Raw genomic sequence first — 19,669 nt, 5'->3', positions numbered from 1 at the left:
AAATATATCTGTAGACAGTATAATGATTTTGGAGTGGTGACTTGTAATGCGTTTTAATGTGCATTACATTAACTTCAAATTGTGAAGATAAAATGTCTTTAATAATAACAGTCACATATTTGAAAAATATTTTGGGAAAAGCTCAATTTGTTAAGACTTTAAATGAACCATTTTAGGAAAATCATTTACATTTACTGTGTTCTTATTTTATGTGCAAAATAATTATTAATATAAAAATAATGGAAATGTTTTGAATTATATTATCATCTACCTCTCAGAAGGAAAACTGAACTCAAGTTGTACATAATACGTTTCAGGTCTCAATGAGACACATGTTTTTCCACTTTCTGATTATGGTATCATTAGAGGAAAAAATATTTCTAATTACATTTAGAAAATTTTATATGTAAGAAAAAGTACATCAAAATGTATCTCATTAGGGTGGCGCCTGTGGCTCAGTCGGTAAGGCGCCGGCCCCATATACCGAGGGTGGCAGCTTCAAACCAGGCCCCGGCTGAACTGCAGCCAAGGAATAGCTGGGCGTTGTGGCGGGCGCCTGTAGTCCCAGCTACTCGGGAGGCTGTGGCAAGAGAATCGCTTAAGCCCAGGAGTTGGAGGTTACTGTGAGCTGTGTGATGCCATGGCACTCTACAGAGGGCCATGGAGTGAGACTCTGTCTCTACAAAAAAAAAAAAAAAAATGTATCTCATTAATTAAAAGATCAATTCTGTATGAAAGAAGAAGGAAGCAGGCAGTGGGGCTAAAGTAGCAAATAATTTTTTAGTCATTTCACTAAGGACATTTTGCAAATATTATTTCATTTTCTTCTCACAATAAATTATTATTTTTCATGTAGGGTTTTTCTTTGAGGGGTATTTTTATTTTTGTTTTATAGTAAAAAGCAAATAGATCTGGAGTTAAAGTCAATTTAAGTATACTCATGAAGCTATTTAATGATTTGTGGTGCTGTAAAAATGAAAAAAGATAAAATTTTACAATGGAGTTTGAATGTGCATTGCTCTTAACATCTAAAGTTAAATCTTTTTCACAGAAAATTCTCTATGTCTCCACGTAAAATCTAGTTTCCTAAACACCAATAGCTAATTTTAGCACCTTGATGTGCATTACTTAGCATTTATCATTTCAAAGTTACATAGATAATCATCATTAAATATTCCTAGCAATTGGTTTGGATTCCTGTCCTGAACCACAAACTCCTAGCAGTGGAATTAAAATCGGAGACCGATATATGGTTGGTGATGTGGTGTCCTTTCAGTGTGATCAAGGATATTCTCTTCAGGTAAGCTTATTTTCAAACTAGGGTTTTAATTGACATTGCCCTTTTGGAATATTTTCATAGACCAATGACCGATAAGTAATGAAGTAATGAAGTAATGAAAGTAATGAAAAATGATTTTGAATCAGAATTAATCTTTACTTCACTTTTGTCTCTATTCACATATGATTGTAACAACTAAATTCCTCAATTTTTAAAATTCAAAGTAAAATTAAGCATAACTTACAGCATTAAATGAACTTACACAATAATAAATTCTCCAAATTAGTGAAAATTGACTATAAATATATTTTGCTAAGGAAGTACATTTTGATGCATATTCTGATTTTATGTACTTATATTGATTATTCTTAAGGGTTTTTTTGAAGGATCTTGAATACATGATCTCATAAAAATCTCCTTAAAAATAGATACAGGAAGAAATAAGTTGATGGAGAAATTATTTCACGTGGAAATAAATAAATTATTTAGACAAAGCAAAATTAAAAATTAATAATTTATGGCTTTTAAAGTTTTAATCAAAATTATTAGTCTCAGAAGTACAATCAGATATTTCTAGACTTTATATTTCAATATAAAATTTAATATATTTTGACTTGCTTTAATATTCTTATGAAATTATTTATTCTTTAACCTGTCTCACCTTGGATATTATAGCAATTTATTGTAAACTACTCTGCACATTGCCCTTTAACTTGTATAATCATTGCAGTATCTTAGTAGAAAACATTTTGATAGAAAAATATTAAAACCACAATTCTAATGTGACATATCTTATTTTTTCTACCAAGACCCTATCACAAGTCACATATACATACCTTTCTTATTCTAAGTCATAATAAGATTTCTAGTAAAAGTAAAAATATAAATGACAATATATATTTACTCTTGTTGAATCATCTAATTATTCACTGTGCTGTTAGACTTGTTATAAACAACGTGTACTGACTGCATTGTTTTGTTTCTGTAGGGTCACTCTCATATAACATGCATGCCTGGACCAGTGAGAAGGTGGAATTATCCTATTCCAATTTGTCTGGGTAAGTTAAAGACTTATAAATTATTTATAAGCTTCATCAAATTGTAAAACTACACTCTGCAGGGCGGCGCCTGTGGCTCAGTGAGTAGGGCGCCGGCCCCATATGCCGAGGGTGGCGGGTTCAAACCCAGCCCCGGCCAAACTGCAACAAAAAAATAGCCGGGCGTTGTGGCGGGCGCCTGTAGTCCCAGCTGCTCGGGAGGCTGAGGCAAGAGAATCACGTAAGCCCAAGAGTTGGAGGTTGCTGTGAGCCGTGTGACACCACGGCACTCTACCCGAGGGTGGTACAGTGAGACTCTGTCTCTACAAAAAAAAAAAAAAAACTACACTCTGCATATGTTTTTGTTCATACATACAGTTTGTCTTTTGCCAGGTTTTATGGAGATGATATTTTGAGGTAAATGTTTCACATCTTCCTTTTTATTCTTTCTTTTTAAATTTTAATAATTTGTTTTACCTTTAACTTCAATATCAGTGGATGGCTTAAACTAGAAATTAGGAAAATGGGTTCATTGTTGTTATCGTTGTTGTTTTTAATTCTTAGAGAGTTTTTTGGGTGCATATATATCAGGAAGATAAGGAAATATTTTATTGCTTACTGCTGAGGCAGAATAGGTAAATAACCTTCTTATCTATTCTGGCAAGACACCTCATGGTTTATCTCCAGTAGTGACAGACCATCAAGATGTGTAATACATCCAAAGTAATGTTGAATTCTTTGAAAATCTGGGCCCAAATGTTTGCTCTAACTTAATGGTACTTTTAAATTATTTGTATCTATTCTTTTTTTTTTTTTCTCTTGTTCATTTTTGGTAACTGTATGCAACTACAATATACTGGACTCTGTAGAGTATGAAAACTGGAAATCCAAGAACGAAGTGCTGGCAGATGGTTTTCTGCTAAGGGCCTCTCTCTTTAGCTCGTGGATGGCATCTCCTCCGTGGTCTTCTGTGCATTCATATTCTTGGTGTCTCTTCCTTTTATGATGACACCAAACCTACTGGATTAGGTTCCTTCTCTTATGACCTCATTGAACTTTAATTACCTTAAGGCCCCATCTCCAAAGAACCACAGTAGAGGTTAAGACTTCAACCTACAAATTTGGGGTGGGACAAAAATCAGTCCATAATGCCTATGTGTAATGTGTGCGAATTTTGTTGAAAACTAATGGAAAATAGTGTTTAAGAGTAAGAATGTATATAATTAGCAAGATACTTTGAAAGCACTGAGGTGTTAGATTGGTTATTTTTTTTTTTTTTTTTCATTTTTAGCCACTGGAATTAGCTATAGTTTTTTTTTTTTTTAAATCAATATGAGGGTACAAATGTTTTGGTTGCATTGTTTTCAATTATAAGATAAGATTTAAGTTGTGCTTGAGCCCTTCACACAAGGGGCCTGGTAAACCTTCACATTGGGATTGTGCACATTAGGTGAGATCCCACCAAATGCTCTCCCTTCTCCAGCCAGTTGCCCTCCCTTCTCCCTCTTCCCTCTCCCTCGTTTCCCCTCTACTTTGCTACACTATAATTGTATTACATAATTCATGTGATTGTGCAATTGTCTATACATAGGTTTCATATTAGTATTGAGTACGTTGGATATTCTTTTTTCCATTCTGGAGATGCTTTACTAGAAAAATATCTTTCAGCTTCATCTCGGTAAACATAAAAGATGTAAAGTCTCCATCTTTTCCTATAGCTAAATAATACTTCATGGGGTACATATGCCACAGTTTGTTAATCCATTCATGGGTTGATGGGCACTTGGGTTGTTTCCATGACTTGGCAGTTGTGAATTGAGCTGTGAAAAGCATTCTTGTGCAAATGTTTTTGTGGTAAAATGATTTTTGTTTTTCTGGGTAGATACCTAGTAATGGAATTGTAGGATCAAATGGAAGGTGAACTTTTAGTTCTTTAAGAATTCTCTGTACTTCTTTTCATGAAGGTTGTATTAGTTTTCAAGATATTTTTAATAGGAATTTTTTAGGTACTATGACTTTTTATAAATGCATATTATACCAGTTTTAAAATGATAGCATATATATATATATATATATTCACATGCAATGCCTTTCTAAAAAATTTATATATACTGATAATGCTGATTGCGAATTTTGTGCATGGTGTATATATTTGTGTGTGTACTCAATTGAATATAAAAAATTGAAAATATAAAAAAATGAAAAACAAAATAAGTTAATATGTATATTGTGCTAATATGAGACTAGAGTATTTAGGTCCTGAGTCCATTATTCTGACCCCAGTGTCTAGAACAGTTCTCTCATTAAACAGGCATTCCATAAATATTGTTTAATGAAAAGAAATCTAAATATTTTAGATTCTACAATACATACGTAATTTTAATGGTCTTCTTTTTGAAATTAAACTTCTCATACCATACCGTATTTTCAAACTTTGAAGCAGAATTTTGTAACAAAACTTGAAATTTCAAAAACAAAACTTGAAAAAGAATTTGAAATTTTTATTCATGGCACTAACATAGTTTAATCTGTGTAGTTATTTTCCTTTTATTAGAGTTTCTTTTTTCTTATCTTTTTATATTATAAATTATATTAGTATTTCTCACATTACTAACTTTACAAATTTATCTTCATTATGAACATACCTCGTATTTTCATTAAAGCACACTTCTAATTGCTTACTTATAATTTTACCTAAATAGATGTGCAACTTAATATGTGTTTAAAAGCTTTCATAAATATTATCAAAGCTTTAGATGGTTGTACCAATACAATTCCCATTTTGTTATATTACTGTGACCAATTATTATTCCTTAAAAATAACTAAACTTTAAGGTATCATTTTGATTAAGTCTGCACTTCAATTATATATTCCTGTAGGAAATATCGAGGAAAGTTTTAGATGGAAGTGATATTTTGGTAAAGTTAAATTAGAAAGTCTTAAGTTTTACTATATAGAATAAATTGGAATACTTATCAGTTGCTGATGTCCAATACATCTATATTCAAATTTCAGTTCATAGTACTATGTATTGTATTGCAAATATATTATCCTTTGAGTTTCTGTTTGATCACCTGTTAAATGGGATGATAAAGTCTATCTCACAAGTGGATTGTGAGGATTATTGTGAGAATTTATTTCAAGTGTTTACCACTGAACCATACTCACACTGGTAGTTACAGTGAAAAACAGGCAATACTTACATGTTCACTATATAGGAATGAACTTCAAAAAAGGAAATGAACATTATAATAAGATATTTAATGAGATAGACAAAGTTAAAAATAAAAAGGCTAAAAAATATAGAATAATCTTATTTTCATTATGCATATGTATAAATACAATATATGTATGTGAGCAAAGAGAAAAGAATATATAGGTAAACATATTATCTATGGGTGGTGGGATTAGAGGACATTTTTATTTCCTATCTATTCTTTTTCTTATATTTGTAAATTTTGAACAATAAGCTTGTACTACATTTGTTAGAAAATTAAAATATTTGAACTAATACAATGGCCATATTGTAAGGCAAGAGGCTGATTCGGAGTATTTCTTAAAACACTAATCATCAGATAACAAGGCTACAGCCCTGTGAGCTGGAAAATAAGCAATCTGCCAGATACTTTTGATAAAAAAAGAAAGAACACTCCTATACAATTTTAGATATTAGAGACAATTAACAAGGCAAAATATAAAATGATTTTATTTTGGAGGACTGAAGTATGACCATGTCCCTAACAAAAAGAATTAAATAGAGCACAAAAGAGTCTACTTAAAGCCACTGGTAACACACTCAGAATTATCATGGAAGGCTCAGGAGTGCTGAGATTGCAGATACCGAGCAAATAGACCTGGGCAAATTACTGAAGGCGGTTGCATTGTTTGGTATCCTCTTCATATATCTTTTATGATCTGTCATTTTTTCCTTCCATGTTCAATATATTTACTCTTTATTTTTGTTCCTTCTTTCTTCTTCGATTTTTTTTTTTTTTTTACCCTAAAAGGAGGGGTGGGCAATGAAGAGGACAGGATTTTCAGATCAATGTATAAAGGACAGAAGAGAATTAGGAAGACAATGAGTAAATTCAAAGACTTAGATTTGTGAAGGCAAGCAAGTAAAACAGAGTTCAGCCCTGCCTTGCTTTTTTATTTTTATTTTTATTAGTTTTTGAGACACAATCTCTCCTGTTACTTGGGCTAGAGTGCAGTGACATCCTCGTAGTTCACTGCAACTTCAAACTCCTGGGTTCAAGCCATCCTCCCACCTCAGCCTCCCGAGTAGCTGGGAGCACAGGCATGCGCCACCACACTCAGCTATTTTTTTTTTCTATTGTTAGTAAAGACGGGGTGTTGCTCTTGCTCAGGCTGGTCTGCAACTCCTGAGCTCAGCCAGTCCTCCTGCCTCTTGACTCGCAGAGTGCTAGGGAACAGGTATTAGCCACCTCACTTGGCCCAGTCATTGCCTTTTACGCAAAGTTTGGAATTACAAAAAACAGTCCTACAAATGTAATCTTGCCAGAAACTTTAAAAAAATAATTTTGATTGACCAAAATATTTTCCTTACAACTCGTTAATTCTCATATTTCATAATGAATACATAGATGGACAAATTTTAGAAAAATAAATTGGTAAAATATTGAAAGTGTGTATTTGTTGAAAATTGCTTTGGTTTAAGGATGAATGAACTGAGATTTCAAAAGGATAAAACAGTATACAAGTGTATCTTTAGAGCTTGATGGTAATCAAATATTTGAAAGAAAGGTTTACATGCAAGTTATCTCCAATATTTTATATATATATGTAAATATATACATAAAAATATATACATAAAACATACATATGTACACACACACCCATATATAAAAGAGTTCAGCCATATATATATATATATATATATATATATACTCACTCTCTCTCAATATATATTTATTTCCCTGACAAAATTTGCTTGATAACATAATTTATTCAGATTTATTCAATTCACGTAGTAAAAGCTGTCAAACATATAAATGAATATTGTATAGAACATTGCTAAAATTCCTAGTGAATTTTCTTTTGCAGTTTATAACCTGAAGTTTGAATATCTATCTGTTGCTATTCTTGCAAGAAATAAATGAATGAATTTGCAAATAAACATCTATAAGTAACTTTGAATTTGATTCGCAGACATGAAATTTGATTCTTCATTCAACAGTGAAGTGATAAAATATGCATTTAGAAGAAAGAATGAGCTTCTAAAATGAAATTGTTCTTTAATACATTTTAAATAATTGTATCTAATCATATAAAAAGAAAATGGGTAATTTTCTATTCTTTTAATTTAGGCTTAGCTTATTAATAGTAAATGTGGATAATAGGGATTCAAAACAAGCACATTTATAAATTCTGCTTAAAAGTCTCACATTTGTGTGCATCTTTACTTATTTACATTTCGTTACTCTTCATCCTTTAGTATAAAATAAAGCCATATAGCACCTATAATATCTGAATCCATCACATTTCATGAAAGGAAACCAATATTTTTAAAATTCTTTTTTGAGGCTTCTCACAAAAAAAAAAAGAAAAAGGAGGCAAGGTTGTGAGAATGATTCCCGAATGAATACAATACTTATCAGAGCTAAAGTGGTTGGCTAGATTTTGATCTAAATTATATCTTCTCTGGAATGATTCAGACATTACTAGGAATACTTAAGGAAGAGAAATAAACGCTGCAAACATTTCTCTTTTTCCATTGCATTCACTGCATATGAGCTCTTACTTGCTATGTGATAATTCATCTAGTTTGCACTTATTTCTGAAGAAGGAAGTTTGATATCTGTTTTACACTGTTTTAGAAAAATACATTGCTCTTAAATTTTATTTTCTTACTGGTGTATGATGAATGAGAGTTGACAACATTCAAATTTATATCAGTTTTAGCTCAGAGACTTAATGAAAACATGAAATGACTTTAGTAAGTTTTTAATACGGTGAATTATTCCATGACTCTGGTTTACATGGATTCTTTTATTTTACAGCTCAGTGTGGTGGTGGTATGTCTGATTTCAGTGGCGTGATCCTCAGTCCTGGGTTTCCTGGAAATTATCCCAGCAGTTTAGATTGTACTTGGACAATAAAACTGCCCATAGGTTTTGGTATGTATATTATGAACATGTGCAAGAATTTTCAATACTTAATAATGGATCTTTAAAAAGAAATATCAAAGTCTAATAAGAACTTATAAAATATTTACAAATAGCGGTTTAATTTTGTTGTACTTGTAAGTAGGTAAGTTGAGGAGGGAAATTTGAATAATTGTTACTTAAATCAAATAAACTTAGATAATTGAAAGTATATGAGTATTTTCTCTCTTTTCTCCTCAAATTTATTTATTTTTAATTGAATAATAAAAATGTATATATTTATTATGTTCACTATGATGTTTGAAATATATATGCAAGAGAAACAGCTGAAATAAGCTGATTAATGTGTTACCTTATATACCTTATACTTTTTGTGTGTGTGTGTGAGAACACTTAAAATCACTCCGCAATTTTCAAGAATACAAGAAATTGTTAAAAACTGTAGTCACAGTGTTGTATAATCAACTTATTTCTGCTATCTAATTAAAATTTCATACTCTTTGGCCAACATTTCCCCAGGTCCCTCCTCCCCCAGCCCCTGGTAACTACTGTTCATCTTGCTGCTTCTAGGAGTTCAGACTTTTTAGGTTCCACGTATAGTGAGATCATGTCATTTGTCTTACTTTCCTTCCTTCATTAACATAGTGTCCTCCAGGTTAATCTGTGTTGTTGTACATGACGGAATTTTCTTATTTTTTAAGGCTCAGTCATATTGCCTTGTATTGAAATGAGCTAAACCACATTTTCTTTATCGATTCATCATTTAATGCACACTTAGGTTGATTCTGTTTCTTGGTTGCTGTGAATAACGCTTCAATAAACAAGGGAGTGACGATATTTCCTCAAGATCTTGATTTCAATTATTTTGGATATACGTGCAGTAGTGTGATTACTGGGACATATGGTAGTTCTATTTTTAAGTTTTTGGAGAACCTCCATGCTATTTTCATAATGACTGTACAAATTTGTTTACACCAACAGTGCATAACAGAATTTTTAAAATTAGATATGTACAGAGTTATATACAGATACTTTATGATATTTTTCAGTTGATATGTGTGGCTATAGCCTAAATTAGATATGTGTAGCAATGATTTCTCCAACATAAATTTTATGCATAATTGTTTTTGCAGTAACTTTTTTATTGCTGTAACCCAGTAGTACAGATAATTTTTTTTCTCATCACTGATTGAATTAATCTCATTTTTTGGTGAATAAATAAGATTTTATATTTGAAAAGTAGTACAAAATTTTAAATATTAGATTTAAATACAGAAAATGTCTATATTGTAGCCTCACATATTAAGGTAGCATGTCCAATGTTCTAAGAATCTGATTTTCTAGAAAGAAGTTTACTACTTTAAAGCATATTTCCCAAGTTTATGAATCCATGGAACTCCTTTTATTATTGTTTAGTAACTAAATGTGATTTGACTTGAGAGCCTCAGTATAGTGATTAATAGCAAAAGCTTCACTATTAGAAAGTCAAAGTTTGAATTTCAAGTCTTCTGGTTGTTGGGTAAACTTAACATGTTGCTTTGCTTCTCTGTGACACAGTTTTCTCATTCTCAGGAGTAACTATGAGCAGTAAATAAGTTAGCATATATGAATTACTTTAAGTAATGTCTAATAAAAGGAAAATACTGAATAAATGTAAGATTTTATTGTAACAATTTGGAGAATAGTAGTAGTAGTAAGCATCAAATTCACTACAATTAAATATTAAATAATTAAGCAAATATTTTAATTAGCCTTTTATTTTTTCCATCCTAGAGATGTTTCACTTTTCATATTTTATTTGTTTACAAAGCTATGGAAACTATATTGCAATATGACCACATATAGTAATGATCACTAGATTTTAATGAGAGCATTATTTCTAATTCAGCCTTATCTCGGACAAGCAGAATAATAAAAGAATACACTTATAAATTGCATGCAACTAAATGATATTTTTGAGAAGATAATTTACCACCAGATACATGAGGTGTCAGGTGGGGAGTATCTAGGATCTTATGGAAGCAGGCCAGAGTGGTCTTTGCCAAGCACATGATCAGTGGAGGGGTGGTGATCTCTGCATGCAGAAGGAACTGGGAACCCTGCAGGCCCAGGGATTTGCCTGGCTGTCTGGGTAGGGGGAAAGTACCTCAGAAGCTATTGATCTGTTTGCCACACATGTGGCCATCTCAGCCACAGCCCTCAGTGCTGTGGGAAAGGAAGGGGCAGTCTTCATTGGGTGGGGGGAGCTCCAAGAGGGTGTTGCGATCTGCACATCTACCAAGGGAACATTGGCCATCCCTGTATGTGGCTCTCACTGCTGAGAGCTGGCCACTTTCTCAAGGGGCATTTCTCTGGACAAATAATGTGGGTCCATATTATACACCAGAGCATATTTTACATGACAAAATACATTAAATGGAAATGTGTCTAAGTATATTAATGTGACTATGTGTATATTTATGTTTATTTGTAAAAGATAAAGTAGCATTACATTTGCTTTTTCCTTCTTTAGGTGTACATCTCCAATTTGTAAATTTTTCTACAGAAACCATACATGATTATTTAGAAGTAAGAAGTGGATCCTCAGAAATCAGTACCGTTATTGGTCGGCTTAGTGGTCCTCAAATACCAGCTTCTCTATTTAGCACAACTCATGAAACAAGCTTATATTTTCACAGTGACTATTCACAAAACAAACAAGGGTTTCACATTGTATACCAAGGTAAGAGGAATAATAAAAAGTGAAAGCTTATTTAGCCCCAAATCAGCTATTGGAAATTTTTAACTAAATCTAAGTATTTTCTGTATTCCATTTTAGAGAGAGAAAAGAACTTAAATGAAAGCATGTTTCAATTAGGAAGGTTTTTAAAACAATACAGGGGGAATGTTGTCTCTTTGAGACCTTAGAAAATCCTAACCATTCCTAACCATGAAAAGAGGATTAAATTAGCCTTAAGTTAGTACATAATTAATTTAGGCAAGGCAAAATGGATATTTGTTTTCTTTTTATAAAAATAATTACATTGAAAAGATATTTTCTAGCACTCATATTGTAGTCTATAAAATTATTTTCATTTATTTAAAAATAAAGTAAATGAAAGAGCATGACATTCCTTGATTTTGTTCTTTTGCCATTATAAATATAAAGTAAATGCCTTGATGATTAACATGGGTGGAAATGTGGGAGGACAAGGCTGAGGGAGTTGAGGCAGAAGAGGGCACCCTTTCAAAGTATTTACATAATTTGGATTTTTATGAAATGTTTTTCTTGATAAGAATCAGTTAGTGTGTGTGGATTTTAAGAAATAGGATAAAGAAAAGATAAAAGAAGTGGATACTGAAGAGAGCATGTACATGGGGAGACCACAATGGGTATCGGGAGCCCCAACAGTCTGTTGAACAAAGACAGCACAGGCCTTGGAAAATAAAGACAAGAAATGTCTTTCTGAGGCTTGACCTTTCCCCATAGAGCACCTGTATAATGGTCTCCAGGGGTAATGAGCCCTTGTGAGTTGTGCTGGGAACAGCACGTACTTCAGGCTCTCAGTGAAAGAAGAAAACCTTCTTGGGGTGGAGATAAGAAGAATAACTTCTTTCTCCCCAACTCTCGATATAGGTATGGCATTAATCTGTTTACAGAGCCCTGGAAACTTAATTGCCTCCTGTAGAAACTATGTGCATGGTCAAACCTGGTATCTGCTCTCACATCCTGCTTCTAAGCTTTGTTCTTTGTTCCATTGACTGCATCCCAATTTTTTAGTTTATAAATAACATAGAGTGGAATTTAAGTAGTTAAAGAGCACCCTAGGTAATGTCGGTAAAGAATAGCTAAGTTGAAGTAGTAGATACCGTAAAGATGATGATGCATGATGCTGCTTTTAGCTTTCCTAGTGATCAGTGATTTGCTAATTTGAAGACAATGTATGTAATAAGTACTGAGTTAGTCCAGAACACAGGGCCTTTCCTGTTCCTCACTTTAGGTGATGGTCCCCTGGGCTCACTCTTTTTGAATCCTCTCGTCTCCTATCTTTATTTCATTCATTCTCTCATTACTTCCAAGCTCAGAGAGATACCCACAGGTTTTGTGGGGGCTGACCTCCTACATTATGTCATATTAGAGATATCTCTCTTATAAAACTGCTGCATGACCTCAAGCAAAATATTTGTCTCCTTTGAGCAGAGTATGGACAAGTAAGAGGACTCTCAGGCAAATGTACGATCCTGTGATAATTCATACAATGATTTTCCTTTCTACACTTTTTAGTTTATTAAGGAAATATAGGAAATATATTCTAAATGTTTTGGAGAAAAGCTCCCATTGTAATATTATTCACAATATAACTTTATAATAGTTCCTAATAATGTCAGTAATAATAATAATTCTGGAACCAAGTTCTTCAATAGAAGAGTCTACTTAATTGTATACTATGCATTTTTCCAAAGCTCATAAAGTTCTTAAAACTTTACCAAAACGAATGTAAAATTAATGTTGACCATGTGACAAGGTCAATTTGACAAGGCTCAAATGCTGATTCTGCCTATTTTATCTAAAGTAGCTTAGGCCTTACCCTTCATTTCCTCACCTGCACAATGGAGTTAATTATAATAGCTTCCAGATAAGTTGCATTGAACTTTAAACAATAAAGTTCATGATATATACCATGATATATATTATTAGTAATTATTAGTACATTTTAGCTATTGTTATTATATTATTTCAGATCTTAGAAGTATAAGTTTGTATAAAATTAAATTTTAAAGTTATAATGACATTTTACACATGAATTTCCAATGACTGAACTTTTTAATCAAAATAACTTAAAATTTGATTACATCTCAGTCATAATTATTAAGGAAGTTTATGAGGATGTAATGCTTTCAGATCTGAGCTCTGCAAGAATAGGAATATTTCTGGTGATCACTGAAGTATCTTTTCATGCCCCAGATAGGTAAGAAACAACAAATATTTGCTGCAAGTATCTACCAAAAAGGAGATTTGAGAATAGTTAGAATAGAGATTGTAAACATTAAACCACATGAATCTAAAATAATTATAAAATGTATTATGTTAGAACACGTAATGTGAAAACAATGTAGTATGTTATGCATCATTGTTCCCATAAAATGGGAGACATTTTTACTACCTATGAGTACAGAATTAACCATCCTCCTAAGGAAATTAATTATTTTGAAAACAGTTGGGTAACTGATTGAGTTTCTCTCTTCTTAGATGCTAGATGGCTAAGAACTGTATTTATGGCCCACTCTAGCAGGTCTGCATGGCCTTATGCCATGCTTTTTGCCATTCTCCTTCAATCTCACGACATCTATTTTTCTATCCTCATTCCCCCCCCCACTCAAAATAATGTTCCTCTTTGAATAATATAAAACTATAATTTAAACTTTATTAACACTGCATTTTTTCAGTTAATGTGCTCTTAAAAATCAATTCACTATTAATAAAAGCATAAAAGATATACAAATTTTGTCACTGTTATCAACATAATGTTGCATTATTGATATGAACCATATTATTATAATGAGGAGTGTATGTTATTTGTGAGTCACACTGAGTTTCAGAATTATTTATTCTTATACTGCCTTGAACTATGACATTGTAAATAAATAGTTAACATATAAATTCACATGGTCACCATTAATTTTGCATTCATTTTGTGGTAAAATTTTAAGAACTTTATGAGTTTTGGAAAAATGCATAGTATACCATTAAGTGGACTCTTCTATTGAAGAACTTGGTTCCAGAATTATTATTATTACTGACAACATTATTAGGAACTATTATAAAGTTGTATTGTGCATAATATTACAATGGGAGCTTTTCTCCAGAACATTTAGAATATATTTCTATATTTCCTTAATAAACTAAAAAGTGTAGAAAGTAAAATCATTGTATGAATTATCACAGGATCATACATTTGCCTGAGAGTCCTTTCCCACTTAAAATTATCTTTTAAATATGAATGAAAATTGAAAGGGTTTATGTAATACAATAATATATTCCAACTCCTAATGATCAGATGATACATTTGCCTTAAGCTGGAGTGAGAAGTGTTTTGATTTTAATATTTGCATTTGGAACTTTAATTAAAATGAAAAACATTAAAAATCAAAGCATTTAACATTTTGAAAGAATTTGTGTATTTTGAAATCTGTAGTACTAAAAATTGAAGTTATAGCGTGACAAACACAGGATAGGTTATTTAATTTCAAATATAATTTTTTTATTTGGGGAATATAAAATTTTACATACAGCTTAGTAGCAAAACTGTCAGCAATTCAAGTTTTATTAATTAGAATACATTTTTGAACATCTTTTTTTTTTGAGACAGAGTCTCAAGCTGTTGCCCTGGGTAGAGTGCCATGGTGACACAGCTCACAGCAACCTCAAACTCTCGGGCTTAAGCAATTCTCTTGCCTCAGCCTCCCAAGTACCTGGGACTACAGGCACCTGCCACAACACCCGGCTATTTTTTGGTTGTAGTTGTCATTGTTGCTTGGCAGACCCCGGCTAGATTCAAACCTACCAGCTCCAGTGTACGATGTTGACATCCTAGCCGCTGAACTTCAAGCACCAAGCACATTTTTGAACATCTTAACAATAAAGTTTCAAATACATATACATTTGTATTATGTGACTATATGCCTTGTTCATAGGTTCAGAATTCATTCAGCAATGTTTATTAAGCACCCATTACATGATAGACAATTAGCAAGGCTTTGGGATGCAATGATAAAGGAAACAAATAAGAATGTTGATCTTATACAGTATGTAGAGCAGAATTGTGAGCAATAAACAGTCATATTGCAGCACCAAAAAAAAAAAAATCACAATAACTGAAGTACAAAAACTATCAGAAGAATTTTTTTTTTCTGTTATTTTACTAAATAACTTCTTTGGAGAGACTCAACAGAGGTAGATTGTAGATTCTTTAGAGTGAAAAAATTTAAAAAAGCTCTTTTTAGGCTTATATGTGCTTATTTTATTCTATGTATATACAACGTAACCAAGAAGTGATTGCATTCTCTATAAGGGTGTATCTAATTAAAAGTGTGGCTAAAAGAGGATTTTACATTTTCTTTAAATCTTATTATTTATAAAGATTGCACAAGTAGATGTAATTCTTATGAATTGTATTAAGATTTAAACATAAAATTGTAGAAATTCATGTCACACTGACATTAGAGCATGTATCATAAGTCTGAATTACAATTTATAATAAACTACAAGCAGGATCACATCTATTCGTAAGTTGAAAATTCGCTGAATTTCTTGGAAATTCAGAAAGGAAATGTATCTTTCTTTTTTCTTTTTCCAGCCTATCAGTTGCAAAGCTGTCCTGACCCACGCCCATTCCGAAATGGTTTTGTAATTGGCAGTGATTTCACTGTGGGTCAAACCATTTCATTTGAATGTTTCCCAGGATACACATTAATTGGAAATTCAGCTCTCACGTGCCTTCATGGAGTCAGTCGTAACTGGAATCATCCACTTCCAAGGTGTGAAGGTACGCTTCTAACTTGAAGCTCTTTAAGATGATATCATCTGTGTTTAATAATTACCATTTTGGAATTTGTTTTATCATCCTCTTCCAAAAGCTTGCTAAATATACAGTCTTTATTTCAGTTGAAGAACTGTTTTTAATTGTAAAAAACCTGAAGACTCCACAATGAATAACAATTTTTCATTGTTAGGAATCCTAACCTTCCCCATTGAAAGTGAAATTGAAGGTGATCAACGCGTTAGATCTCTTGTCTGTGTGTGTGCGTGTGTGAAAATGTAAATGGTGGTTGTATGTGTGTCTATTTAATCATCATTCTTTTTTTATATTATTAAATCACAGCTGTGTACATTAGTGCAGTCAAGGGGTACAATGCGCTGGTTTCATATACAATCTGAAATAATTTCATCAAACTGTTTAACATAGCCTTCTTAGTTATTGTATGAAGACATTTGTATTCTGCATCTAGTAAGTTTACAGGCGAAACTTAATCATCATTCTTATATAGACCAATCACCCAAATACTGCTGCTGAATTTGAATTCCTTTCCTCTGTAAAACCCTTTAAATGAATTTATTAATATAAATTACTATTTGAAAAACAGAGAAAAGAATGTAATTTGCTAAAGTAGTGATTGTTAATGTAGTGTGCCTCAAATGGAAAAATAAATAGGAGTTGACTCTATTTTGTGTGTTGTACCAACTTCATTTCATACCGCATCTGAAGTAAAAACAAAACACAGATGGATTTTATACTGCTTAAGTGGTATGAAATGTTTGCCTTTTCTCCATATCAGTTAACTGGCTTTGTTGTTGTTTTACACTTTATTATGTGTCTTTCTCTGTAGCTCTTTGTGGTGGAAATATAACTGCAGTGAATGGCACCATTTATTCTCCTGGGTATCCTGATGAATATCCAAACTTTCAAGATTGCTTTTGGCTTGTAAGAGTACCCCCTGGGAATGGAATCTACATCAATTTTACTGTCCTTCAAACAGAACCAATCTATGATTTCATTACTGTATGGTAAGCCAAGACTATTGTTATTGATTGATTCAACTATACACACAGTGAAACAAGGTAGGAATGAAAATACATCACGATCCTGTTACCAATTGCAGTCTGATTTTTGTATTGATGTAACTATGAGTGACCATATGTGTTTTATAGAATAAGACAAACAAGAGAACAAGATTTTGGCTTGTTTACTCCAAAGTAGCTAAACATAGAACAAAAACTGCATAGGTGGAAAAAAAATATTTAAAGATATTGAATTAATGTGCTCACATAGGGATTTAGCAGAGTAAGCTTAAGATGTGGAAGTTTTCTTACTACAAAACCTCGTGAAAGTAAGATCCTCTATTCAAATCATAATTATTTAATATATCTACTGAATTTCTGTCATGATAATAATTTATTAGAAAATATTATAATTATCCCTTAATTGAAATATAATTATTTAAAAATATAAAGGAAATCTCTAAATTAATAATTTATAATTGGTTACCAGAATTACTGTATGAGTTCTAAGGTTCTGAACTTTAATTATCTATGATTCTTAAGATGCTAAAGAAAATAAAAACTGGAGTGAGATTTACAAGCAGTTAGGTCATCAGAGTTTTGGTCAAAAACCAAGGATAATGTATTGATGAAAACTAGGTACATTTCATTCAGCTCAAAGTGTGATCTTTTTCATACTTTACATTTTAAAATATCTTATCACCTATATAGGCATAAAGTATTTCATTATGATTTGCACTTGTTGGCTATTTTAGCTACTGCATCTTTATTATTAATATATCTAATAACATGAGTATATGCAACACTGTTCTTAAACTTGCTTGTTCTTAAACTATCTACCACATTCATCTCAGTCTCTCTTCTTTCCCTGCCCTGGGTCTAATAGGGATGGACCAGACCAAAACTCACCCCAGATTGGCCAGTTCAGTGGGAATACTGCTTTGGAATCTGTCTACAGTACTTCAAATCAGATTCTAATCAAATTTCACAGTGATTTCACAACAAGTGGCTTTTTTGTGCTCAGTTATCATGGTTAGTATTATCTAACGGTTTCTATTTTATTTGGTAATGTTTGCTCTGTCCTGGATAAATTGAATGTAATATATGTTTAACCAATGATTGAAAAGGTACTAAAATTTGGTACATTTATCATCACTGTAAATTCAGCATTTCAAATACATTTATTTGCCAAGGATGATATCTTATAAGTATTTAGGGACATTACAATGTGAGCAAATGAATATAGGAAATAAATCAGTGAGAAATTACTCCTTGGAAAATAATCATTTGCATGGAAAAAAATAAAAGAGAACCAGCTGCTCATATTTTATTACATGTAATTTTGAGACATTTTTTCTATACAAAATGTTTAATCTGTTCAACCTGCTGTGAATCTTTTTTAAAATTAGCATTTAATATCTTTATGCTAATTTATTCATTTACTCATTCATTTATACACTTGTTTCAAAACTCTATTTTAGAATCATACAGTTTTAAGTTAAACTATTCCAGATCATTAAGTTCACAGCATTTACTTGTGTAGAATAATTTATGAAGAATCTCAATTTTATTTCTGTATATGGAATTGTTATGGGTCCTATATTCACAACATTAAGTTTCTGGAAGGACATTTAGAGGGTTTCAAGGAGGTGTTTCCTTTCTTTATTTTCTTTTATTCCAAACTGATTGTATTCCATTATGGATAAGAAAATGTTTATTTAGTTATAATGATTATATCCTTTTATCTACTGTGACCATAGTCCCATAAAAACACATTCTACCTCACATAACTGTGTCAAACTAATTGGATGACTATTTTATGGGACTAACAGTTTACTAAATTACAGTTTCAAGTTATATGAAAATATGAAGATGAGCATGCACTTTGTCTATTACATTGATGTATAACTTCAACATTTCATCTTTTTAACATTAAATATTTGATAGTCAAAGCTTATGGTCCTAGAAAAATATAGTAAATCAAATATGATTGTGTTTTAAAGACATTTAAAGCACATTGTGTCTGGAGAAAAATCATAGAACTGACCATAAAAATTTTCATTTACTTAATTTGAGTACTTATCAGTCAGATGGCATCTAATTAGTACCTTGGTAGTGACCCACTGCCACCAGAGATGTATGTGAATTCCAGCATAGAAATTAAAAAGTGGAACATTCAGTTAGACAAGTTATATTCAGGCTATTTATCTTTGTAATAATTCATTTGCCTATTCCACTGATCATTCGTGCTGGTGGGATGTATGTACAGTTTGAGGGTGTAACGATAGCATTATTATTTGGATAGATAACCATAACTTAGGAACCAACAAATAATCATTAAGGTCAAAGATGAATTAGTTGATAAATTATATTATGTTTCATAAATTATATTACTATATATTTTCTCTCTTTATGGGTCCCTGTCATATTTTTATCATTCTGTGTCCTGCCTGAGCAAGTCATAAAAAACTATTTGTTGGTGAACTATAAATACCCATAAGATAATCTTATCCTACAATCCTATAGGGAATGTAAAATTCTTATACAATTTAGGGACATTTCAAAGAGAAATCTTATCAGATGAAAGGAAGTCAGTGCATGTGTGTGTACATTTATATAGAAAATATGTGGATGACAGAATGTGTGTATACACATATAACACAAAAAATACACGTGTAGATTGACATA

General features: G+C 31.8%; 1 protein-coding gene across 3 annotated transcripts in view; it reads left to right on the top strand.

The window, feature by feature from the left end:
• CSMD3 (CUB and Sushi multiple domains 3) overlaps positions 1-19,669 on the top strand; it is a 1,164,849-nt gene that overhangs the window by 1,032,490 nt on the left and 112,690 nt on the right. For all 3 annotated transcript variants that reach the window (XM_053559351.1, XM_053559349.1, XM_053559348.1), the window contains 7 exons: positions 1,182-1,300; positions 2,268-2,337; positions 8,338-8,454; positions 10,955-11,164; positions 15,780-15,968; positions 16,810-16,987; positions 17,868-18,013. In XM_053559351.1, the coding sequence (XP_053415326.1) occupies positions 1,182-1,300; positions 2,268-2,337; positions 8,338-8,454; positions 10,955-11,164; positions 15,780-15,968; positions 16,810-16,987; positions 17,868-18,013 (1,029 nt within the window). The remainder of the gene's footprint in view (positions 1-1,181; positions 1,301-2,267; positions 2,338-8,337; positions 8,455-10,954; positions 11,165-15,779; positions 15,969-16,809; positions 16,988-17,867; positions 18,014-19,669) is intronic.

The sequence above is a fragment of the Nycticebus coucang genome, chromosome 13, assembly GCF_027406575.1.
Source record: "Nycticebus coucang isolate mNycCou1 chromosome 13, mNycCou1.pri, whole genome shotgun sequence".
NCBI lineage: Eukaryota > Metazoa > Chordata > Mammalia > Primates > Lorisidae > Nycticebus > Nycticebus coucang.
Note: the sequence above shows the minus strand (reverse complement) of the source record. Positions and strands in the feature narration are given on the sequence as shown.